General features: G+C 41.7%; 1 protein-coding gene across 6 annotated transcripts in view; it reads right to left on the bottom strand.

Moving 5' to 3' along the window:
* PAM (peptidylglycine alpha-amidating monooxygenase) overlaps positions 1–26366 on the bottom strand; it is a 174472-nt gene that overhangs the window by 118196 nt on the left and 29910 nt on the right. For all 6 annotated transcript variants that reach the window (XM_075271700.1, XM_075271690.1, XM_075271716.1 and 3 more), the window contains exon 4: positions 21279–21336. In XM_075271700.1, coding sequence (XP_075127801.1) covers positions 21279–21336 — 58 coding nt within the window. The remainder of the gene's footprint in view (positions 1–21278; positions 21337–26366) is intronic.

Raw genomic sequence — 26366 nt, 5'->3', positions numbered from 1 at the left:
GTCTGCCAAGAGTTTAGACTTGGCAGAGAAGCAAAAAATAAATAAATTATGGAAACCAAATTTTTTTTGCCAACCATGAAAGTACACACCAAATGTAAAGAGAAGGAATCAAACACTGCTCCTCCATCTGACAAGTATTCAATGAAGAAACCCGTCACAGATGACTGCTAGGAAATGCAGATATCCTGTACAATGGGAAATTGGATCTTTTCTATTTAGACTTTTGTCTCTAGACTTGGCAACTTAAAACAAAAATAACTTAAAGGAGTTATGCAAGGATGTAAAATGTTGAATGTAGAATGGACCCACTAAAGTACTAAACCAAGGAGGACATGAGTTTGGGAGGTTGGCGATGAAGGACTCCTTGAGTAATATATATATATATATATATATATATATATATATATATATATATATATATATATATATATATATATATTAGAAGTAATGGGACTCTTGGATACTGTGGGGAAGGTGGGCTTTATGAAGAGATGTAACTTCCTATTTCGGCAATTTCTTCTAGTGAAAAAAAAGGGGACATTCCCGACACTCTCACCCTATAACTTGCTATTGCTGTAGAATTACTTTTTTAAGATTTAATAGATTACTCTGAGTACTCTATAATACATTTTGTAAGGTCCTCAAGCTCAGGGAAGGGGCAGACAGACAACCAAAACACCCCCTCCCCTTTCCCAGCAACTACTGCACCCAAAAACTCCGACCATTTTAATTTTTGAAATTTTCCAGTAGCTGCTGCATTTCCCCCCTCGTTTTCCCAGTTTTTTGGGGGTAAAATTTGGGCCTTGGCTTATATTCGGGCCGGCCTATACTCGAGTATATACGGTATATGCTTCTGTAAAGAGTAACTGAGCCACTAGAACACAAATATACGATTAGCTGCTTGTAAAGAACTAATTTAAAGGGTATATACCATCAGAAAATGAATGAAGAATTATTGTTTTTTTTCTCATTTCACTTTACTTAAATATATCTAAATATAAAAATAAGAACCTAGTCCTGCAATTTACCCCCACCACCACCACCACTAAGCATAATAATAGACTGACACTTGCCAATTCTGTAAAGGATGTCTTTCCATTTATACTACAGACAAGACAAAAAGTAATACAATAGAAGCAGTGGCGTAACTAGGAATGGCGGGGCCCCGTGGCGAACTTTTGACATGGCACCCCCCCCCCCAACTGACATCGAAGACCTCGGCCAACCCCCTCCTCTGCACTCTATTATGTCCCTTAGTAAGCCCTGCACACGATATTATGTCCATTAGTGGCTCCTGCACACAGTATTATGTCCCATAGTGGCCCCTGCACACAGTATTATAGCCCATAGTGGACACCCATAAACAATTATTATACTCTGGGGTCTTTTCACACCCGGGGGAATAAAAACATAAAAAAATTACTGTTTTTTACCTGTCCCCAGCTCCTACGCTGTCTTCTCCGCTGCTGTCCTTCTTCTATGACGTCGGACGTCACATGACCCAGGAAGCAGGCCGGGTTCATGTGACGTCAGACAAGTAGGAAGGAGGCCTGGCAGGATCGTGGAGAGATAAGTAACAGTGTTTTTTTACGTTCCCTTACCTCTCCCGGTCTGCCGATCATTATACTCGGGGGTCTGCAAAGACCCCCAAGTATAATGATAACAGCAGTAGCGGCTGTCACCAGGCCCCTAATGTCCCGGGCCCTGTGGCAGCTGCCTCTGCTACTATGGCGGTAGTTACGCCCCTGAATAGAAGTTAACACCTCTATAAATAACACCACTGACTCTTCATTGCATCCTTTACTGAAAATAGAGATGTCACAGCCGATGTACCGTCCTCTCCCAACTCCAAACAGAGCAAATATAAAAAGCTAAAAAAACTCTCCCCCTGCAACACTGTTGTGAACAAGGTCTTAAACTAGGGAACAATGCATCAAGGGTTGTGACTGGTATTGTTATTAAGATAGTCATTTGGTTTCTAACGCTACATATCACTTTAACACTCAATGTCATGTTCCAGATACTTTTCACCCTTTTACTGTATACATTCACATCGTGCAAGGATATACAAAGAACCCCGGCCAGCACAGATACAAATCACAAAAGATCAAAACATATTCTTCAAGTGTATAAATCTCAGCAAAATTATTAATAGTTTACCTGAAACAGGAACAGTGTATACACCATTCACAGCAATAGATCATATCATAAAATTATGCCGTAAAACTATATTACCGCCATTGATTCCATCACCCTTTCTACGGCGCGCATTAAATTTTGACACACTGCAGATTCAATCAGTCACCATGGAGAACAGCAGACATTTGTTTACTGGCCAGTCATGTGAGTGAAAGCTATGGATGAAGATGATAGCTACATTTCTTGGCTGAGTAGCCAGATGTCAGGCTCAATCCTTCCAAGTGTCTCTAAGACACCATATAGCCATTAATATTTTCTGCAAACTATAAAATAAACTGCCAGTACAGCGATGGGAGAAAATATATTCTCTTCTAAATCTGCAGCTCTACAAGTAAAGACATTATTACTATGCATATGTATTTTTGCAGCATACCCTCTCCGGAAAAATAAACCAATTTGAAAGGGAAGATGCAAAATATGTAGAAGAGACTAGTACGAGAATACTCAATGCCAGAATTACTTATCACCTCCCGGACAGACAAGAAGAACCTTTCACATTTCCATCCACAGCATCAAGGAGAAAACGCATCTATAAATAACCTCACTTGAGTTGTTTGTCCATGTTTATCATCCTAATACTGGTCATACATTTAGGATACACGCACGTGACCGTGTCAGGGTGCCATGTTCTTAACCGATAGCACACTGACCCATTCTTTTCTTATAGTCCTATAGACACAACTGTGTATTATCGTGTGTCCATGTGACCTACAGGTAATACTCCTACTCCAGTCCACAAAAAGAAAGGGAGAGATGCCAAGTGGCACATAGAGTAACACAAAGATGAAAGAATGATGTAAGAATGCCTGGTTGGCCTCTTATCTTAGGGTGTGGTGAATAGTCACAACAACCAAATAGCATCAAATATAGAACCAATTTAGGTGGCAGTGACTGTCTACACGTCAAAGACAGATGACGGCAAACAATACAGGTCAAAAACCCACAAGGAAGGGTAGGACAATACGCGTGCTTACACATGCAATTCGTCAAAATCTGTAGAGTTGATACAGGTATAATCTTTATTAGGATATCAGGCAATACGTGTTTTGGGGAAAAAACCCTCTCTCAAGAGCATAAGATAACTAGCTGCTACTGATAGGACAGAAGTTCATCCGGCTATCAGTCCTAGCAATAGCAGCTAGTTATCTTATGCACTTGAGAAAGGTTTTTTTTTTTTCCCCCAAAACACGTATTGCCTGATATCCGAATAAAGATTACACCTGTTCCAACTCTACGGATTTTGACATATTGCACGTGTAAGCGTGCACATTGTCCTACCCTTCCTTGTGGGTTTTTGACCCCGACGAACCAGTACGTTCTTTGTCCAGGGCCCATTAATGAAACTTTATGATTCCATGGAGGGAATGTTCACATGCAAATAGCCTTAAAAGCAACCTGAATTAAAATCTTCTACTGCTTCTATGCAAATCTGTGCTTCTACATGGTTACAGACTACAAGCATGCCCTGTGTAGTCTGATCCTTTAGAGATACTTCCTGCCAGCTATTCCCTACTTCCTGCTAACCTACCCATGTACAAGGCAGGTCATGCACATTAAATAGCTGTCCGCCAAACACTCTTTTAACTGATAGCCATCTCTCCAGACTTCCCTATACAAAGGCATGCCTGACAGAGTGTGCACCCTTCTTGCTTTACTGTTCTCAGTACTCCCACAGAAGGGATTACAGCATACTGGGAGTTGTGGCTTCTCAACAGCTGGAGTAGAGATGAGCGAACACTGTTCGGATCAGCCGATCCGAACAGCACGCACCCATAGAAATGAATGGAAGCACCTGTGACACCGGCCGGCCGCCGGCAAAGTCTGCGTCACAGGTGCTTCCATTCATTTCTATGGGTGCGTGCTGTTCGGATCGGCTGATCCGAACAGTGTTCGCTCATCTCTACTGGAGAGCCTAAGGTTGAAGATCCCTAGTCTAGAGTCAACGGCCCCCAACCAACAACGTCATCTGACATACATCAAATGGTCAGCTTAAAGGGGTGGCCACTTTCATTATGCATTTCAGAAATGCCATAAACAAACCTGTAATAGCAAAAGAATCCACTACATCGCTTCAGGGCTTACCTTAGCCTGCATAGACAATGCCCACACCAGTTCTCATAGATACTGACTAGCAAGCTACAGCGTCCATAGCTTTCAAAGATAATGGCTGTGTCCTCTACTGTGAAGACACAGTGTTCAGCAGAGGCATACAGGAGGTCTATGGCTTCTCTGATTGCCTGTGTATGCTCGTGCTCTTAAAGCTTTTAGCTCCTACACAGTAGAAACAGCCATTCTGAGAGCTTATAAATCCCATGGCTTCTTTATATCAATGGGTACCAATGATCACCAGGCTATCGTAAGCCTTGAAGCCATGTAACAGCAAACAACACAAACATCAACAGGTCAGTGTATGACAAATTTGAAAACAATACAGAAGAGAAACAACCCACTTTGGTTAGCAGAAAATACAGAATAGAACAGAATGTCCTAATATTATTATTAGTTTATTAGTTGATTAACATTTTGCAAAAAATATTTTAATATAGTTAGCAAAAAACAAACAAAAACAGAACTTTTCTTCAACCTTCTATCACTAGTTATTATTGTTTTAATGTAAGTTTCTTTGTTGTTTCTAAAGATGGAACCACAAGGATTAAAACAACCCAATTACAAAAAAAGCTGGGAAGCTGTTTACAAGAAAACAAGAGTACCACGATTCGGAAATCTAATATGACCATATTGCATACGTCTGATGTAGGATTCTAGCAGCTCAACAGTCCTGGGTCTTCTTTGTAGGATTTTTCATTTCCTAAGAGTGCATGCAATTTCTACTGATGAAAAGTCTGAACTGCAGACAGGTCATTTCAACAACTGAATTCTTCTACTGCAAAGCCATGTTGTTAAAACATACAAGGTCTTCCCTAAAAGAGACAATGTCTGGAAGGGATTATATGTGGTTCTAAAACCTCTATATACTGCTCAGCATTGATAGCGCCTTTGAGAATGTGTAAGCAACCCATGGCACAGGCACTAAAGCAACCCCATACTATGAGAGATGCAGGCTTTTAGACTGTGTGCTGATAACTAGCTGAATGGTCCCCTCCACTTGAGCCCCCGGAGCATGGCTTCTGTGGTTTCCATAAAGAATTTAACATTTTGATTCTTCTGACTAGAGAACAGTTTGTCATTTTGTCCCAGCTTTGGTGCAGAGAAAATGGTACAGTTTGTGGATTGTGTGGATATATGGCTTTTTATGTACATGATACAGCTTTAACTTGCATTTGTGGATTGCACAACGATCCAAATTCACATGCAATGATTTCTGGAATTGTTCCTGAGCCAAAGCAGTTGTGCTGCCCCAGGATCCTTAGATCACAATCATCCAATATTGACACTCGGCTTTGTCCATTGTGCAAAATCTTTGTAATAATAATAATAATAATAATAATAATAATAATAATAATAATAATAATAACAACAACAACAATTTTATTTATAAAGCGCCAACACATTCCGTAGAACTTTTACAAATCAATTTTACATTGAGGAACATATGAAATCAATCCACAGTTTTTAGATGTAGGTTTTCATAGATTGGTGAACCTCTGGCCATCTTTGATACTGAGGGATTCTCTAACATTTTATATACAAACAGCTGCAGGATTCCATTAGTGCCACTTACTTTTCAACCTTTTGTTAACCTTGTCCCAACTTTTTTGAGAAATTCTGATATGTATTCTATTGTGAATAAAATATAGATATTTGAGATTTCCAAGTCATTATATTCTTTATGTTTTACTTTGCCTCCCAACTTTTTTTTGAAAGTAGGGTTATAAATGATGGTATTAGGAATTGAGGTAATATCTATACAACATCTCATGTTCTTATCAAAGAAGGACATTTCTACAATCCACAAATGGCCTAAGAAAAAGCTTTCCTGTTGCTGTCATTATAAATGTATGGCTAGGCTAAGTGCTCATCAGTCTACAATAACAAACATCACAAAGACAGACCATCACTTTAATACTACTTAGCACTGTCCATCGCCCATGCCGCACACATGCAAAAAATTAGAGTTCAGAGTATAACAAAGGGACGTCCATTCTCAATTAATGTACAGTAATAAATGTCAGAACTTATCCAGAGAGAAAAAAATCTTCCGATTTGACATGTATTGGGCAGACTCACTGTTTCTGTGCAAGCATACTTAAAGTAAGAAAACTCAAAATCAATCCTGCCACAGCGGGTTGCAGCAGAGATTATGCTAACCACCATCATACCTTTAAACTAATACATCCACAATTGCCTTGAAAAAATTTTTTTTCTTAGAAATATGCAAACGAGCATAAGTCCAAGATGGCGCATGCACTGTACACTCACATCAAAGTGTCTAAGCGTACAGCACCTGCTCCAAGTACCATCTTGTATTTTTTCTTACAAGAGCAGGCACAGTACACTTGCTTATGTAAGAAGAGAGTAAAGAAGAGAAGGAGGAGGCTTCGACTACCATTAGGGTTCAGCCGATCTTGACTTTTCAGGATCGATTTTAAAATCCGATTTCCAATAATTTTTCATTCGAACCCGATCTCGATCCCAATTCCGATCCCAATGCAAGTCAATGGGATTTTTTTTATTAATCGGAGATCGGATTTTAAAAGCAATCCTACCCCCTGGTGTCCACTTACCTCCAGAGATGGCTGGTCCTGTGCCTTCATTCTTCACCTCGCTGCTGCTCCAGGCTGCTTTTCTTCCTTCGCTGCCCCCTCCCTGCCAGGTTAGGAGAGTGTGGGCGGGTACTGGGAGGGGAAATGTCACGTCTCCCCGCCCTGTACCCGCCCACACTCTAAGCCACAAGCCCCACCTACCTAGCGCTTTAAACACTAACCTGGGAGGCGGGGCAGCGATGCAAGAAGAAGGAGGGCACTGGAGTAGCCATCTCTAGAGGTAAGTAGCTGCTAGAGATTTAGTTTAGCCTTCCATTCGAATGAATGGAGGCAGCCGGCGCGCAGGGGGTTAAGGCTGTGTGTCGGCTGCTTCCATTCATTCCTATGGAACTGCAGCGGAGCCTTCACACTGAATATACATCGTATACTCAGTGTGAAGAATAAGCAATGCATTGTGGGAAAAATCACCGATCTCGATCCCACATAAAAAGATCGTGTTCGGAATTCCGATGGCGATCGTGAAATTTTCTCGATCGCCGATCGGAATCCGACCTTTTCCGAACACGATCGCTCAACCCTAACTACCATAAAAAAATGGGGCTAGGATGCAGGTCCAGGCCGATGACACGGGTGTGTTCGGAGCACATTGGGAACGTGCTATGTGAACACTAATTCACATAAGAAGAAACCATAATGTGCCCTGCAGCCCAGTAGGCTGTGAAGCCTATGAAGCTGCGAGTGGTGCCGCAAAACACTGGGGTTTAAATATCCTTGGCTCCACCCCTTGATACTACATCACTAGAGGGTGCACCCAATCAACGTGCAACTCCTCCCGAGCAGCGTGCACCTCCTCCACAGGCCGCAAACACAGTGCTAAAGCTCTGCGGAAGAACCGCTGCGTAAACGCATTGAGGTTCTTCCCGCAGCGCTTTGAAGAAAAAGTTCACAGAGTTTTCCTCCTTGGACTTTCTCTTACCATTATATCTACGGGAAAGCCGCCGGCATTTTCGTGGATATACTTGACATGCTGCGATTTTCAAAACCGCAACGGTTTTGGAAATCGCAGCGTGTCTGCGCTGCGATTTTCTCCGCAATGTGGGGATGGGATTCACATGAATCCCATCCACTTTGCAAGTACTGTAAAATGCCGCGATTTTTCCCGTGGCCTCTCTGCTGTGGGTAAATCGTGGCCTTTCTGGCCCATGGGGCCTCGACCAAAAAGGGTTTTCCAGAAAAAGACAGGGGGTCCAGGTAAAAAAAAAAAAAATTAATATAGATAGATATAAAGAAAAAGTGATGCTGACTGGTCTTCCATTTGGGATGTTGTCTCCCCTGTTCTATCCAGATGTGTAGAGGCTCAGATGATTGTTACAGCCTGATTGGTACTGGTGACATCACTGCTGAAACGTCACCAGTCCCAGCATCCAACAGAAGGGGAAGTAACAAATGTACGGAACACTTGGAGAGCATTCCTTTAATCTCTATCATATGCTTACTGCACTTGTTACTTTGAAATTATCAATGCATATCTGTACACATTACATAAGTTAGGGTATGTTTATTTCATGTATATTTTGGGAACCAGGACTATTTTACGCACCAGAGATCCAATTGGCGAAAATTAAAAAAAAAATAATATATGTATTTATTTTTTTTCTATAAATACTTTGAACTACAAATCATAATCTTCAGGATCTACATTATGCAGTGTGAACGTACTCCAAGTATCATCAGCATTTTTATCTTTAAAGACACCAAGCATTTCTATTCTAGACACAAAGCATTTCTATTCTACCAATATCTAGAAAGAAGAAGCATGCACTAAATTTAACTGTAGCACAATTTCCATTGTCTTTAATTAATATTAATGAAGTTGCAGGCACTCCGCTATATATGACACGTTTACTGATATTTTCACAGCTTCCTTTAGCAGATAAAAGCTATGAATTTTCTAAAGATGTTCTTCCTGCATGTAAAAATATTCTCAAGAAAAAACCCAATTCCTCCAGGTTTTTTTTTTCTTGCTTGCGACACCGCGGTCAGATCACTTTAAGTTCCCAATTAGAAGGAGCTTCGTACGTCACCGTGTGCTGTCGTAACCGAGCAGCCAGCCCTCTCTTTGCCTCTGGCGTTGGTAAATATAAAAGGCCTCATCCTGTTGGACTGTATCAAATAGACAGAGCAGCTTTGAAAGGAACATAAAACCTATATCTATAAAGACACGAAAGACTGCGTAAAATTAATGTTTTATTCAGGAACACACACAGCTTGTGAAATGGAATTGTGTCACTCAAAGCTGCTGAGTGATAATCTAGCGGAACGTGAAACAGTTCACATTATCTGGTGGAGAAGAACACATCCACCATTTACAAGGAGGGCTGGGTTTGCTATATGTATCTGGACGGCAATCATTGTGGATTCAAGGCATTTCTAAGGGATTTAGACGTTTCCAGGGAATGTGTTACCAAAAATGGTGCTTTTTTTAAAAATTATGTTTTTATGTGAAAAATAACTTTCAGAATTTCAAAGATTTTACTTTTAATTGACCTATTTTTAAACACCTCCACTCCCCTGGGAAAACAGTGTCCAGGCCAGGGCGCAGACTGCAAGGTTGACTTGGCGCAGAACTATGGGTCCGAGCCGCTCTCCTGCAAAACGGAGACATACTAATGTACATGCAGGCGGTCAGGGCTGCAGCGTCAGTGATCGCATTTTGTCATCACACTCCTGGATTCTCATTGAGAGAAGGGCACTTAGCCTTCAGAAGCCATAGTTTGCCATCGAGAAGGCTCCATTCTCACAGAGAATTGACATGTCAATATCTATCCCTTTTTTTAAAATATATAATGAATTTTTCGTTCTGGCCACAAAGCCTAATAATAGCCTGACTCGTGCCAATTTTTTATTGCACCAGTCACCTAATATACAGCACAAAGAGGATCATCACAGAAGATGACACCTCTATAGATAACACCCTTGTTGCTAGAAGGTTATTTATTTAGTTGTTAATGTTTTATTTAGTAGAACACAGAACTTGTGAAATGGAATTACGTCTAATGTAGGGGAACATGAAACCCTTCAAGTTATCTGTTGGAGAAGAAAATATCCACTACCTACAAGCAGGGTGGACTAACATTATCCATCATTGCATCCACTACTGATAATAGATGACATCACATCTTATCAGTAGCATGCCTAGAAAACACTCCCATAGACTTCAACGAGTCGGCTCAAAGTCTATTGCTGTCTATGGCTATGACTATGCTGTGAAACATATCGCTAATGTTAACAGAGAAGAATCTCAATCAAGATGGCAAACCCCATAATCCTTTACAGAAAATAGAAGACATTAAAAAAAAAAAAAAAAAAAAAATAATCTGCAATTTGAAAATAAAAACAAATTAGAAAAAAAAAACGTCATCTCACTATTTGGTTTTGAAAAACAGATAAAAATTAGGCATAAAATTCCTTTTAAAGAGGATTACAGCCTCCCCCAACTCCAATTCATTGTATCCTTTATCAGGTGCCCCTCCAATGATTTCAGCACAGTTGTAATATTTTTTTTGTTTCTGTTAGTTTCAGCAGATAACAGAACTGAGTCCTTGAGACTAGAGATGAGTGAGTAGTACTCGATCGAGTAGGTATTCGATCGAATACTACGGTATTCGAAATACTGGTACTCGATCGAGTACCACTCGCTATTCGAATGGAAAAGTTCGATGCAGAACCAGCATTGATTGACCGAATGCTATACAGTCGGCCAATCAACACTGGTTCTTCTCCTACCTTTAGAAGTCTTCTCCTTGCAGCTTCCCACGGCGTCTTCCGGCTCTTCATTCACTCTGCCAGGCATCGGGCCTGGGCAGAGCCGACTGCGAATGTCCGCTTGTAGTGCGGGCATGCGCAGTCGGCTCTGCCCAGGCCCGATGCCTGACAGAGTAAATTCAGAGCTGGAAGACGCCGCGGGGACGCTGCAAGGAGAAGACTTCTTGGAGGATCCAGCCCGACCCTCACTCGTGGACTTGGTAAGTATAATTTGATCGAACGTTGCCTACCCCTGAAACAAGCATTTTCCCCCCATAGACTATAATAGGGTTCCATATTCGATTCGAGTAGTCGAATATTGAGGGGATACTCGAAATGAATATCGAACCTCGAACATTTTACTGTTCGCTCAACTCTACTTGGGGCCATTAAGGGCCACAGAAAAAATTCCAACTGTGCCAGAATCAGAAGAGCTGTACCTATTGAAGGAAGCAAAGAGTTGCAGTTGGTGAAATGTTGAAAAGTCCTCTTTAGGCTGAGCCCCCACGTTGCGGAAACACAACTTTTTTTGTTGCAGATTTTGTTGTATTTGAACCAAAGCCAAGAATGGCTACAAAAGGAACGGGAGATATATATAAAGCACTTCTCCCTTCTGCTTAATCCACTTCTGGCTTTGGCTCACAAAACCGCAACAAAATCTGCAACAGAAAAAGTTGCATTTCCACAAAGTCGAGCTTTAGCCTTAAAGGGTTATTCTTCTCTCAATAACTGCTTTTCCAGAGGTCTTTTTAGACAATATGAATATCTTGGAGAGACAACCCAGCTCAGGACTCTCTTTCCTTAACCACCGTAAGCCAGAACAAAGAACCATTAGCAAGCAACTCTTCTCAATCTGGTGGACCTGGTCTATCCATAAGACATTTATTGGTACTGGAAATGTGCGGATGGTGAAACCTTACCTCTGCAAAATGATTTGTTTAGAGAAGGTCTTAAAATGATTGTTTTTTTTTTTAGGGGGGCGGGGGCCCCATGGGATGTCCCACAGTAAAAAAGCGCTGCAGGAAAAACTTCAGCAGCAACGTATCACGGTTCTTCCCGCAGTTCTTTAGACAAAAAGTTTGCAGAGATTTCCTCTGCGGACTTTCTGTTTCAATTATACCTATGGGGAAACTGCCGTCATTTTCGTAGGTATAATTGACATGCTGCAATTTCCAAAACTGCGCCAATTTTTGGAAATCCAAAAGTGGGCAAGGGATTCGCTAGAATGCCATCCATTTTGCCCTGACTGTAAAACCACTCAATTTTTCCTGCAGCGTTTCCACCATGGGCAAATCGCTGCATTTATGTTCCGTGGGGCGCCGGCCTTACCCAGGAAATGACAATCATCGCTGCAACCAGTAATTGTCTCTTTGGTCACTTCCTGTGTATCAAGAGTGACCAGGAGGTAGCGATCAGATGGGTCTGGGCATTGTTGAAATGGAATCAGTAGTGAGGTTAGAAGTGCATTTTATATTTTTAACACGTTCAGAGCTGGTTTTAAAATACTGTTTATTCTCAGAAAACCCCTTTAAAGCCAGCAGCAATTCTCAGTAATGAAGCAATGCCTTTAAATATCTGGGTATACGAGAAGAAGCAGTCTTATTGCAGATGTATCAGTGGAGGGCTTCTTATTGCAAACCAATCACATACACTATGTGATCAAAAGTATCCAAACACCTGGCTGAAAATGACTTACATGTTCGTGGTGCCCTCCATCAGTAATGGAGGGGGCTTGCACCCCTTGTTGTTTTGCGTGGCACTATCACAGCACAGGCCTACATTGATGTTTTAAACACCTTCTTGCTTCCCACTGTTGAAGAGCAATTCGGGGATGGCGATTGCATCTTTCAACACGATCGAGCACCTGTTCATACTGCACGGCCTATGGCGAAGTGGTTACATGACAATAACATGTCTGTAATGGACTGGCCTGCACAGAGTCCTGACTTGAATCCTATAGAACACCTTTGGGATGTTTTGGAACGCCGATTTCGTGCCAGGCCTCACCGACCTACATCAATACCTCTCCTCAGTGCAGCACTCCGTGAAGAATGGGCTGCCATTCCCCAAGAAACCTTCCAGCACCTGATTGAACTTATGCCTGTGAGAGTGGAAGCTGTCATCAAGGCTAAGGGTGGGCCAACACCATATTGAATTCCAGTATTACTGATGGAGGGCGCCACAAACTTGTAAGGCATTTTCAGCCCGGTGTCTGGATACTTTTGATCACATAGTGTAACTGCTTTAATTTTGTTTAAAGGACCTCTGAAATATGAGAGAAAAAAGCCGACTGGTTGACATGGGTAACTACTCTATTTTTTTTTTTTTTGCACAAGTTGTGATACAATGGTTGCCTCAGCAATTGTGCCGTCCACTGTGTTCCCTTCATTTCTCCATGCCTATTATCAGAATGGATTGAAGAATAAATATAATATTTGTTAGGCAGTGCTATGGTCAGTACCTCTTTGTTAAAAGACCTCACACCCCCATTTCTCCTTCAGGGCATAAAACATCCAGTTTTTTGTGATATGCTCAAGCAAATGTGCAGGACACACTCCTTTAAAGGGACGCAACTGGCATAGAAAGCGCCCATATTACATGTTCAATAACAGAGAGCCCAGTGGGTTCAGCAGCTTTCCTCTGGGCCTAGAACATTTGCCCACTCTTCCAAGAGTCCAGCAGGTTACTCTTCTTTTTGGAAGCCTCCTGGACATTGTGGGAGAGTTGGTAAGTGTGTAGTAGCTAAAAACTCCCTACTTGAAACCAGTGTATTGATAGATAGCACCTTCAAATAACTAACTCTTCTTATCTGGTAAAATCCAGAGACCAAAGGACGAGAAATAGTCTGCTTGCAGCTACACATAGAATTGCTAGAAAACAAGAATTATAGAAATAAAGTCCTATAATTATAGTAATTATGCACAAAAATAAGAAAACAAACACAACTGTGCCCAAATGTTATATGGATCACTGAGTAGAGTAAACTGTAATCTGCCGCTGTTGGACTCATCAGATATCAAGAAAGTGGCTTCTCTGGTTATTAAACCAACAAAGTAACACAAAGCCTTGTAAAAGAGCAGCTGAGCAGTGTGCAGAGCTTTATAGCCGGCGACTTATGCTGCAAACATTAGTCCAACGTTCCCTTAAAGTAGCCCTCAGGAAAAGAACGCATAAAATGCATCTTTTTCACGAATGAATGTGCCCAAGCCATACCTAAATATACAGTATATGCTTAGCATCACACGGGCAGTTCATTCACAACTACAAGGAAGTGGTTGTCAAGAGCGGCTTGGGAACATGTACAAGAAATAAGTCTGTACATGCCATCCATATAAAGACCGCCAAGAACCTCTAGAATAGACAGCACAGCACAGGTAGGTACAACTTTGGTGGATGCTATTCCTATGGGAAAAAAACTGCCTTGACATAAAGAATCAAGATAAAGGGGTTATCCATGGTTTAAAAACTGATGGTCTACCATTAAGATAGCCCATTCATTTTAGATTCACAGGGGACTCTTGCAGATCAGCTCCTGGTATTGTTTACATGCCAAGTGCTGCACTGCTCGCTCACGCTATTCCTAATAGCAGAGGTTATGGGTATTGCAGTTAACTAGAATGAGGCCTAACTGAAAACCACATTGGTTGTCAATCAACTTTTTTTTTTTAATTGCTTGTTACCTAAGATTTTCACGTAAATAGGATCATATATATATTGTCAGGGTCTGGGGTTGCTAGGTGGGGTGGCATAGACATAAAAGTCCTGTTGCTTTAGCCCAAAACAAAGGTCGAGTGTTATTTTCACTCAAAAATGTAGTGTAGCAACAAAAGGAAACAATACAAAAATAAATACCTGCCCAGCTAGGCTCTAACTAAACATAGAATAGGTTACCTCACCTAGAATAACAGAAATCCAAAAGCCAGTAGAATCATTCAGGACACAGCTCCAAAAATATGACCTCTCTGTTGGCTCTCCAGCCAAACTCTGCCCAAAGTGTTGCTGCTGGAGCAACTTTTTAAACCTCCTTGACAAGGAGATTTTCTGCAGCTGGGTCGCTGCCGGAACATCCCCAAAGTGTGGACTGGAAGGGGGTGGAATAACAGGTCCCACTACCAACCTATCTGCCATTCCTAAAAATCCAGCCCAATATTCTCGCTTACGTGTTCTCACCACCCCTCCCCCCTCCACGTGCCTTTCCTTCTCTTACCCCTTCTTATTACCATCTCCCGTCTACCTTCTGTTACTCCACTCCCCCCCATCCCCTCCCATAACTGGGAAAATTCGATGGAAACCTTGCGGGGCCCACGTCTCCACCCTTAGTAGGCTTCTCATTTCCCCTCCCTCCCCCTTCCATTACCTGCTAACGTCCCCCCCCCCCCCCCTCATTTCTATGAAGCTATGCATTGCTGCGGTTACTGGCTGATACACAAGTTCATATACTACTTGTATAGCAACTCTACGACATTGTTTTGAATTTCTCTTTTTTGTGCTCTGTTTACCCACGTTTCTTAATGTTACTTTTGCACTTGTCTTGTCTTATATTTTCTAAAAATTTAATTAAAAAAATCCAGCCCAATATTGAGCATTTACCAAAATGCTCAACAGACGAAAGTTGTCAGCTGAGAACAAACATTTCTTTTGGAGTTTTCTCATCTCACCCACCTTAGTAATCTGGGCGAGATGTACACCCCCTCCATTACCTGACCAGCCATCGGCTTACAATATATATACATATATTTCAAAATTTAGATTATATATACAGTCCTATGAAAAAGTTTGGGCACCCCTATTAATCTTAATCATTTTTAGTTCTAAATATTTTGGTGTTTGCAACAGCCATTTCAGTTTGATATATCTAATAACTGATGGACACAGTAATATTTCAGGATTGAAATGAGGTTTATTGTACTAACAGAAAATGTGCAATATGCATTAAACCAAAATTTGACCGGTGTAAAAGTATGGGCACCTCAACAGAAAAGTGACATTAATATTTAGTACATCCTCCTTTTGCAAAGATAACAGCCTCTAGTCGCTTCCTGTAGCTTTTAATCAGTTCCTGGATCCTGGATAAAGGTATTTTGGACAAACAATTCAAGTTCAGTTAAGTTAGATGGTCGCCGAGCATGGACAGCCCGCTTCAAATCATCCCACAGATGTTCAATGATATTCAGGTCTGGGGACTGGGATGGCCATTCCAGAACATTGTAATTGTTCCTCTGCATGAATGCCTGAGGATTTGGAGCGGTGTTTTGGATCATTGTCTTGCTGAAATATCCATCCCCGGCGTAACTTCAACTTCGTCACTGATTCTTGAACATTATTCTCAAGAATCTGCTGATACTGAGTGGAATCCATGCGACTCTCAACTTTAACAAGATTCCCGATGCCAGCATTGGCCACACAGCCCCAAAGCATGATGGAACCTCCACCAAATTTTACAGTGGGTAGCATGTGTTTTTCTTGGAATGCTGTTTCTTTTTGGACGCCATGCATAACGCCTTTTTTTTATAACCAAACAACTCAATTTTTGTTTCCAAAATGAAGCTGCCTTGTCCAAATGTGCTTTTTCATACCTCAGGCAACTCTATTTGTGGCGTACGTGCAGAAACGGCTTCTTTCTCATCACTCTCCCATACAGCTTCTATTTGTGCAAAGTGCGCTGTATAGTTGACCGATGCACAGTGACACCATCTGCAGCAAGATGATGCTGCAGCTCTTTGGAGGTGGTCTGTGGATTGTCCTTGACTGTTCTCACCATTCATCTTCTCTGCCTTTCTGATATTTTTCTTGGCCTGCCACTTCTGGGCTTAACAAGAACTGTCCCTGTGGTCTTCCATTTCCTTACTATGTTCCTCACAGTGGAAACTGACAGGTTAAATCTCTGAGACAACGTTTTGTATCCTTCCCCTGAACAACTATGTTGAACAATCTTTGTTTTCAGATCATTTGAGAGCGGGCTGTCCATGTTCGGCGACCATCAAACTTAACTGAACTTGAATTGTTTTGTAGAAAGAAATGGTCCAAAATACCTTCATCCAGGATCCAGGAACTGATTAAAAGCTACAGGAAGCGACTAGAGGCTGTTATCTTTGCAAAAGGAGGATGTACTAAATATTAATGTCACTTTTCTGTTGAGGTGCCCATATTTTTGCACCGGTCAAATTTTGGTTTAATGCATATTGCGCATTTTCTGTTAGTACAATAAACCTCATTTCAATCCTGAAATATTACTGTGTCCATCAGTTATTAGATATATCAAACTGAAATGGCTGTTGCAAACACCAAAATATTTAGATATATATATATATATATATATATATATATATATATATATATATATATATATATATATAAAAATTTTAATTATTTTGTAACGAGCTGCTAGCTGAAATGCTCAGCATCTGTATCCTACCACATTCCCTGGCATGTAGAGGACACCAAATTTTCCCTGGAATTCTGATATTTAGATCTGAATTCCAAGGGATGATGTCACTGAATTGTTCCCTTCTCTTCGGTCTCCTTAACATTTTCTGTGGAAGGCTTCCTATTCCTATGAACAATGACAAGAGCATTTGCTTCACATGTAAGTGAACCTTTCAACTTAAATAATAAAGCTTTCATCTACGGAGAGGAAGATATCAGGGAGAAATATTTGTGTTTTCCATGCATCAGGGAAGCCCGGAGTTCAGACAAGGTAAAGCAAATTCTGTGAAGAAGGAAACAGAAGCAGCGTCTTAGACCCCCTTCCACCCATGCAAGAATTTGTTTCCAGAGCACATGGTTACCATAGAAACTTCAGAGCCTTGGCCTCTAGAGAGTCACCATTCTTAGCCTTCTAGATCATACAGATTTAACAACGATCACATCTACAATGCAACAAGATCATGGAAACAATGTACCTTATGTAATATAAGAACATGTCACCGTGACTCCGCTGCAAGTAAATGACAACGATGTTCCTTATCTTAGCATTTACCTCTGCTACGGTGGAACAAAAATCTAAATACTGACACAGACATTTGCAGAAAAGCAACACAAAAGGTGAAAAAAAAAACACTTTATAAATGGTCCAGCTTTTACTAGAACAATCACACAATTGCCTTCCAAGCCATCAGGCAGCAGTCTCTATTTGGCCTGCTCTATATCTTTCTGGAATCTTTGACATCAGTCATAACTTGAAGCTCCTGGGCCCCAATGCAGAATCCTCCATCTACCTTGCGCTCTTTAGAATAATGGTATATTCTAAGTCAGAAGGACCTTTGGGGACTCCTCAGGGTCCAGCGCCATGCTAATGGTGCACCACCTATAGCTTTCCCTCTTTTTGAGACTTCATATATGTTATATAAGAAAATTGAGGCTACCAGGTGAAATATACCGACCAAAAGCCTCACAGCACTTGGTGGGGCACTTAGATGTAGACTGCTGGCGCCTAATGCCTCCCATTGGCCTCGATCAATAGAAGAGCCTTAGGTGACATCAGTGTAAGCTCTGTTGAAATTCCACCAAAGCACCTTGTATTCATGGCCCAGTGTGCAAATGCTATGTAAGAGGCGGGCTGTGAACAAAAAGGCACATATGTAAAATTTCAATGGAACTTGCAGTGACGTTGTCCAAGGCTGTCACATCATTCCCCACGGACAGGCAGAAGATGCCCACGAGCGGTCACCTTTGCAAACCCATTCAATTTAATGGGTTTGAAAACTAACCGCTGGGTTTCCGTCTCCTGTCCAGTTTTGCGGGGCAGAAGACGGAAACTGGACGACGAGTGCAGGTGTGAACCCGTCCTTATGTGACAACTTTATACCCAATCATGTAATGTTATAAAATCACACCTTCTCTTTGTCTATACGTTGTAGTATTTAATCCTCACCCTCTCCTTCATTATACACACAATATCTAGCCGTGTATGGTGTCTTAATTCTCTGAGCCGGCTCATATAACAATTATATTCATTTGGATTTCAATATGGTGATACTTAGAGCATAATGCGCTCACATCCTTGCCAAGCACTAGAATGGCATTTGGTAGGCATATTTGACATGACAGGCTACCTTTAAAGGGGTTGGCCACTTTCTAACTAACAGTCTGTAATGTGTAGCCCAAAGATAAATAATAAACGTTTTCCGCCTGAAGAAAGCAATAGAAGTGAATGGGAAGCACAAAACGCGCGTTTTTTTTACAAAAAAAGTGCGGTAAAAACGCGATGCACTTCTTGCAGCCCGTTCTTTTTTAAGGGATGGGAAAGCCGCCTGGCCTTGTTGGAAGCGGTTTTTATAAAAAAAAAAAAAAAAATTCCACAAAAAGTGGGCCAAGGTCCCAAAAAACACTTCCTAATTAGGAAGTGTTTTTTCCGGTGCCAGAATAAGCCGCACGTTATTTACGTTTGAACTAAGCCTTAGGTTTGCATGAGAGGCACAAAGAAACTCTGGAATATGCTGCAGTTTTTGCCGCCATTTTACCACCACATTGGGCTTTGGCCATAAAAGACACATGGGGAGCTGTGTGAAACTTGTTTGGAGTGTTCTGAGCTGTGGAGTGCTTATTAACACTATGGGGGTGCACTAGAAAGATATAGAATGCTTGTCTGGGGGTGCACAGGAAATATATGGCTATTGGTGAAATAACTGCTAGTAGTGCGGGGGTAGACTTACAGGGGTTATCCCCTCCCCTGTGGGTATCTTGCAAGGGGTCGTATATCTTATGAATAATGAACCGTCACTCGGTGATTAGGCTGGTGCTCGGAAATGGCGTCTCACGGCCATCATGATATAGTAAATGAAATTCCCGGCACTCTAAGTATGCTTCCAAAGCGAAATTTTATTCCGACAAATAAACGTTTCGGTCTACAAGACCTTCCTCAGTGTGTCGGTAGGAAGAAGGAGGTATAGGAAGCCAAACAAAATGGATAGGGAGTCCTGGGCACTCATCCACCAGGACTCCCTATCCATTTTGTTTGGCTTCCTATACCTCCTTCTTCCTACCGACACACTGAGGAAGGTCTTGTAGACTGAAACGTTTATTTGTCGGAATAAAATTTCACTTTGGAAGCATACTTAGAGTGCCGGGAATTTCATTTACTATATCTTGCAAGGGGGGGTCATAAAAATTTGAACTCTTCTCTGGAATTTGGACTGGTGAGGACCTGGCTGTGTATATATATGTATGTACATGTATGAGTCACTGGTGAGGACTTGGTCCTTCTGGAGTAGGGGATTTGGCCATTTTACTGTGAGCTGGCTAAATACTACTTCAGTTCAGATTCTGACCACTAGAGGGGAAAAAGGTCCTGACCAGTAATGGGAAATAGATCATACTGAGGCGGCTAATACTATAAGTGATAAGGACCAGGTCCTTACTGAGAATAGTATTTAGTCACAACCCTATTGTAATCGATGGTGTTCGGTGGCATTTTATTGAATTTAGCACTAAAGAAGGTGTTTTGGGGCTCCATTCAAATTGGATGAATCATAGCGGCCCTCAGCAGCTATTAGTTGTGCAGGACCCCTAGGATTCAGCCCAGTGTTGTGACAGTGACAGCTATTGTGAGCGCACTCTGCTAGCCAGAGGTGCTGAGGTGAATGAAGCTGTGTGATCACATCCTATGTGTGGGCAGCGCTGTGATGCGCCTCAGCCTGGAATGCAGGCCAGGAGTTTTATTTTCAGTTTCTTGATGTCCCGCCCACACAGGCCGGCTGAGCTCACACTGCAATATCTCATTTTAATGGGGGACAGGTAAAATAAATTTAATTTTTACAGCACATTTGTCCTATAACCATCTTTCTGAGTTGCCTGGGGCACTTTGGTTTTTTCAGCTTAAGGGTGGCCAACCCCTTTAAGACTGAGGTCACACACTGCGGAAATGCAACTTTTTTTGTTGCAGATTTTGTTGTGTTTTTTTGAGCCAAAGCTCAAATATCTAGAAAAGGAATGGGAGATATATAGCAAATTCCAGACTGCCTGGCTCCTATGTGATTGGCGCGGATACCCACCAGCTTGCACTGCACACCTGGGGCGGCAGCTACTGATGGTGCACCAACAGGACCTTTGCATCCAGGACATCAGGGAGGAACGTTTCAGCTACCCATTGCTAGATTCAGGAGGACAGTAATTGTTTTCATAAAAATAATAAACTATACATCTTATATATACTATACAACACTTTACAGCGTATATACGTCTGTCATGTACATGCGTATTCTTGACCAACAAAACATTATGCACTGAGCTTGCTTACATTACGAGCTGTCCTGGCACATTGATCCCCAAACATATTAAACACTTCAGGTAAATAAAAAGCCCATATAGTGGCACAGAATTAAGCAGAGCGCCACTGACAGAAAGCCAATATCTTACAGATGGCGCCGCTTGGTAATGGTTGCCACAGGCATCGGCACTCAACTCCCCAGCTTCAATTACTCACACAGGCCCCAAGACACAGTTTGTTATCTTGACTTTAAGTAGCTTTTTTTCTGCTTTGTTGCTGCATTACATAAGATAAATGTCAGTGTAGGTCTATGTGACAGACGATTAAGCTTATGATTGCAGAAGAAAAACACTTGAATAATGCAAAGAAATTATGAAGGCTCTTTCCCTCCACATAATACATACCTACATAGGCTTCGTCCTCAACCGGCAGCCGGTAAGACTTGCAGAGATAGGTGTCAGACTGAAAAACAAATTGATTGTTCTTAGAAGCGAGGAAACATTCATTTGGATTGTACACATTTACAACACAACCAAAATCATTAGACAGTGACACTTTAATTTACAATACAGACAGCAAAGGGAACCATTTACAACCTCAACATAAGAAGAATATTGCAAATCAGAAGATCATAATCATAGGAAGCGCCCGTGTTTAGCAGCCATTATTTAAGGCACACAGAAAATCGCCTTTCCAAGCATCACTAGTTACTATATACCGCAGCCACAGTCTTTACAAACAACCCTCTGCAAAGAGTCTCCCCGTTATGGTACACACTAATGTTACAGAGGGGTGTGGGGTCAATGAGCTCTAACAGTTAGGAAGGCCCTAAGGGCTAGTTCACACGTGGGCAAAGGGGAGGTTTTTGACAGCGGAATTCGCTTCAAAAACCTCTCCTTTAACATGGTGGTCTATGTAGACCACTAGCTTTTTTTTTCCTCCTAGCGTTTTCCGCCTGAAGAAGCGACATGACCTTTCTTCAGGCGGAAAACGCCTGAAGAATTGCATAGAAGTGAATGGGAGGCGAAAACGCGCGGTTTTCCCCTGCAGTTTCTATAGCACATATAGGAAAAAAAAACCTAGCGAAAACCGCTAGCGAAAACCGCGTCAAAAACCTCGTCAAAAACCGCGTGGAATGCAAAAAACAGCGTCAAAAAAACTCCCCGAGGTTTTTTACCTCGCACAAATAAGCTAGGCGGTTTTCACGTGTGAACTGACCCTAACAAGAAGCATCTCTCACACATGCAGTCCCAGCCAAGGATTCTTTAGGTTTGTAACAAGAAACAACTAGCCCCACAGCAAAACTCGTAATGGGGCTCAATTGTACCATGTCTGTCCACCTTACGCTGCAAGTTCAGAGCCTAAAAAGTGTATATTATTTTTGGCTCTTTTACATTCTGGAATAATGCACACAGTAATTTTACAGTGCAAATAATGCAACCCATGATGGCACAGTACAGGGTGTATGAGAGTGAAGGGTGTGGTCTGAGAGGACAGGTATGTTCCAACCAGGCAGCTAAAGGGTGAATGGTAAAGACCCAAACCAGGGAGGTCAACTGACTAATTAAGGCCTGATATAGGCTGTGTGTGAGGACTAGGAAGTGTGGCACCAAACTGACAGAGATGAGAGTTCCTCAGTGAACTGAACCTACAAACCAGGTACTGTGCCACCATTTGATGTATCCAGAGCGAGAGTCTGGCAGCCAGGCTCCTGTATAGTCAAGGAATATTTTTCTGTTATAGTTAGTTCTCAGCCGAGAAGGCTTTTGTTTTGTTTGCTTATGCCTTTGCAAAGGCAGTTTATGCACTACAAGTGAAATAAACGCTGAACTTGTGTGCAACCCAGTTTCTATGTCCCTGTGCACACAGTGGAGTGATAAAAGTACCCTGTGATGTCAGGGTATCAAAATAATCCACACAGTGATGTCACAGTACATGGATGATGCAGATGGTGAGTGTTCATTAAGCAAAGGGAAAATGCTAACAAAAAAAGATCACTGTGTACACTGTGACATCACAGCATATGAAGAAAGTAATTATAGTGATGTCACATGGAGGCATTATGATGTCCCAGAAAAGTAATCAGTCAGATTTCCACATCCAGTTTCATCACCCATAGTTATCACTAAATACAGTATACACCCATGGTCTCGGTGGAGATGGACCTTCTCAGTTGTTCGGCCCTATAGGAGCTGCTATGTCTGCTAATCTGGTAGTTTTGCCCATGATCATGTTTTTCCCTACACATTGGCAATCTTCACCACTGGCCACACCAGTAACTACAACAAAGCCACATTCACTTGTATAGGCTTGATTTCCATGAGGTTGGATCCACTGCTGTTCTTTCATTCTAGGTAATTTGGAGGTTTGGTGGTTGCTACCTCTGCACTCCCCCCTCCCCCCAGCTAAGCCCCTGATGTCAAGAAAATATTCACATTTTTACGGAAATCAGAAATAATTGCTCAAAAATACAGGCTGCAACAATTGTGTGGTAATCATTGGGAACACAACTATTGAAGGATGCAAAAAGTTGGAATTGGTGAAGATGGTAAAAGATCTTCTTTAAGAGAAATGCCATGTAACCATTGTTGGAGAAGTTTAACCTTGAGAGATACAATAAAAATATTAATACAGGTAGTTTTACAATATGGAGCCTGTATTTGCACAAATGGTGTCAGGAATTCAAGATGTCCCACCAGCTGTGGGTGTTGGAGTCATGTCTGCTTGTAGAAGGGACTCCTTTTTATACAACAGTTACCATATTGCTAGGATGTACAACCAGCAGAAACCCAATGAAAACAGCAGAAACCCAATGGACACCCAGTGGACCCAATTACAGTCTATAGGGTCTGCAGGTAACTGCTGTTAACTTAACAGTCCAACTCACTGGAGTCGTTCGGGTCCGCCAGGGGACAGAGACCCCGGCGCAGGTGATAACCTAGCCTACATAACACAAAAACAGTATAAGAAGGTTCCATTAAAGCTTTCTGTATTTAGTATTTTGATGTTGAGAAGGATGTTGAACTTAAAAACCAAACTTGGAACTTATGCTAGCAAACTTATAAAATATAAGATTCCGACTTGTAGGCCAAACAGAGCAGAAATCTACCAAATAAGATTAAAGAAATAAGATTAAAGAAATAACACATCTGCTTGTCCGCGACCTTTCAGATGCCAATCATTTATCATACAGAAAACACAAACCCAGCAGGAAATCAATGAAGAAGCTGGATGTATATCAGACATAACACAACATCACATGGCAGAAGGGTCATCTGTCTTCTTAAGAATATAGACTTACTTGGTCCTGGAAGAAAACAAATAACTTGTACACCCCCATTTCATTCCCTGTGATACCCTTAATGAGTTTTCCAGAAATTGTGCAGAAATTTGGACTATATCAGCACTTCATAGGAATACGTGCTACAAATACAGATAGTCCCTTGGAGAGCACAGGGCTCGCCGGAAAATAAAAGTCTAAAATAGATCAGTAGTTCACTTGGTGGAAACAAACTGCAAGAAGTAAATGACCAAGGGACTGACTTCACATTGCTACTACCAAAGAATCCTAAATCCTCAGACGTGGCCAAAAAAGAGGCAAAAATTTATTTGCTATGGGCAAATTTTTCAACACAATAGGTTCTTTGAACTTGCCACACTGCCTATAGTAACTTGCCAACACTGCCATTAGTAGGCCATGAAAAACACCTGAACGTAGCTTGGTTGAGATTGCTAGTACTTGCCACATATTTACACAAATCCCCAAAAGTTCAGTTGACATTGTAAGAGTAGAGGTCACCATGCACCATTGCTTTCTTTCCAAGCATTTTGTTGTGTAGATGATACTATAGATGTGTAGCGCCATTGCTTCCAAGTCTGTAGGACTTTTATATACCTGCTGGGGACTCGCCCTACTGTTTCTTCAATTCTATTTAATTTATTAACATTGACCATCCATTCTTTCTGTCCTGGGTCCTATCACTAGTCTGATACCTGGCTCTTGCCTTTACTTAAGGACCCTTTAGTTCTATGAGCCAGGGATATGTACTCACACAGTACAGGGTCTCAGACAGCAGAAAGATGCTGCAGGATCATTGGGGCCCCTGCAATATGACTGAGAAGATGGGGCCCTGAGTGGGAGAGATACTGGTTGGCCCAACTCAGCATTTACAGGTCATCTCAGCCTCTCAATGTATCTATATACCCTGTAGATATGCTATAAATGTCTTTCATGAGAAAACCCTATTAAGAGATAACCAGAAACTTGTTACTACTCAAAAAAACATTTGAATATGTGGGGAGAAATAAATTATATACGAGAAGGGAACAAGCAGAACGCTGGAATCATGCTATATCTTCCCCAGATTTTTCACTTATGTGTGGTCCAGTGCGGGTCTTGGGTAGGCCTCAGCCTCAGGTGATGGTTCCAGGCTCATCACTGGCCCAGAAAAGCCTACAGAACCTGCATTTCAGTGCATATCCTGGGAGTGAGGGGAGGATTCTGGGTCTGTCCTGTTGCTCTGAGTCCGGTGAGACTGTATTATGCTTATTGGTATGTTCATGTGGCTGCTAGTGAGCCACATGTATAGTTAAGCTATTATTACTGTTTAGTTAGTCGCTCAGACTAGCAGGATTTGGGTTTTTGCCAGCAGTTAAGGCTGTATTTTATTTTTCTCATTTTGTGCCTGACGTGAAGGTTTATTTTCCTGTTTTTTCTAAACAAACCTGTTTGCAGCATATTTCGTGTTCCTGTCATTGACTGGTTGGGTCCGTACCACTGCTTCTACCGAGCTACCTCCCCCACAATACATATACACACTATATTTAGAAATACACAGCAATTTTCCTTGCAAGGTGTCACGGAGCAAAGGTATACGTCTTCCTCCGGATGGTCTTTTGAATCAACACGGACGCAAGAGGTCGGGAGACAACAGCAATTTATTGTAATCCACAAAGTTAGTAGCCGGCGGCGGTCACATCAACCGTAATAACAATAAGTCCACAGAAGTCACAATCCAATGATAACTTTGGTTCCTTGGTCCTGTAACTAAATCCTGGCTCTCTGCAGAGCTGTGCACAGGCCGGCTAACACATACTAACTCCAGCTACAACTATATACTAAAACTGTTACACCTATATCTGTGGGTGGGAAGGGCTGAGTCACAGATCCTTCCCCCCTCACCTATACCAAGGAGAGCAGACTCCCTGTCTACTATGGACAATGCACCATCCAACATCTTCTTGGAGACACTGATCAGATTATCTCCACCCATTGTCCTCACTGGTCCTCACTAGTTAGAGGTATTTGCATACAATGTGCTAACACACTAGACCCTAATCAGCCAACTACACATTGATGTATATAACAGGTTAGAGAATACATTCCACATGAAATATATATTACACATTGCCTATAATATAGACTCTAACCATCCCGTGACACAAGGTATTTCTTGAATGAGAGCAAACTGAAAATTGCTCTCAAACAATAA

Source organism: Leptodactylus fuscus, chromosome 1 (assembly GCF_031893055.1).
Source record: "Leptodactylus fuscus isolate aLepFus1 chromosome 1, aLepFus1.hap2, whole genome shotgun sequence".
NCBI lineage: Eukaryota > Metazoa > Chordata > Amphibia > Anura > Leptodactylidae > Leptodactylus > Leptodactylus fuscus.
The sequence above is the reverse complement of the archived record's forward strand: the minus strand, read 5'-3'. Positions and strand labels throughout refer to the sequence as shown.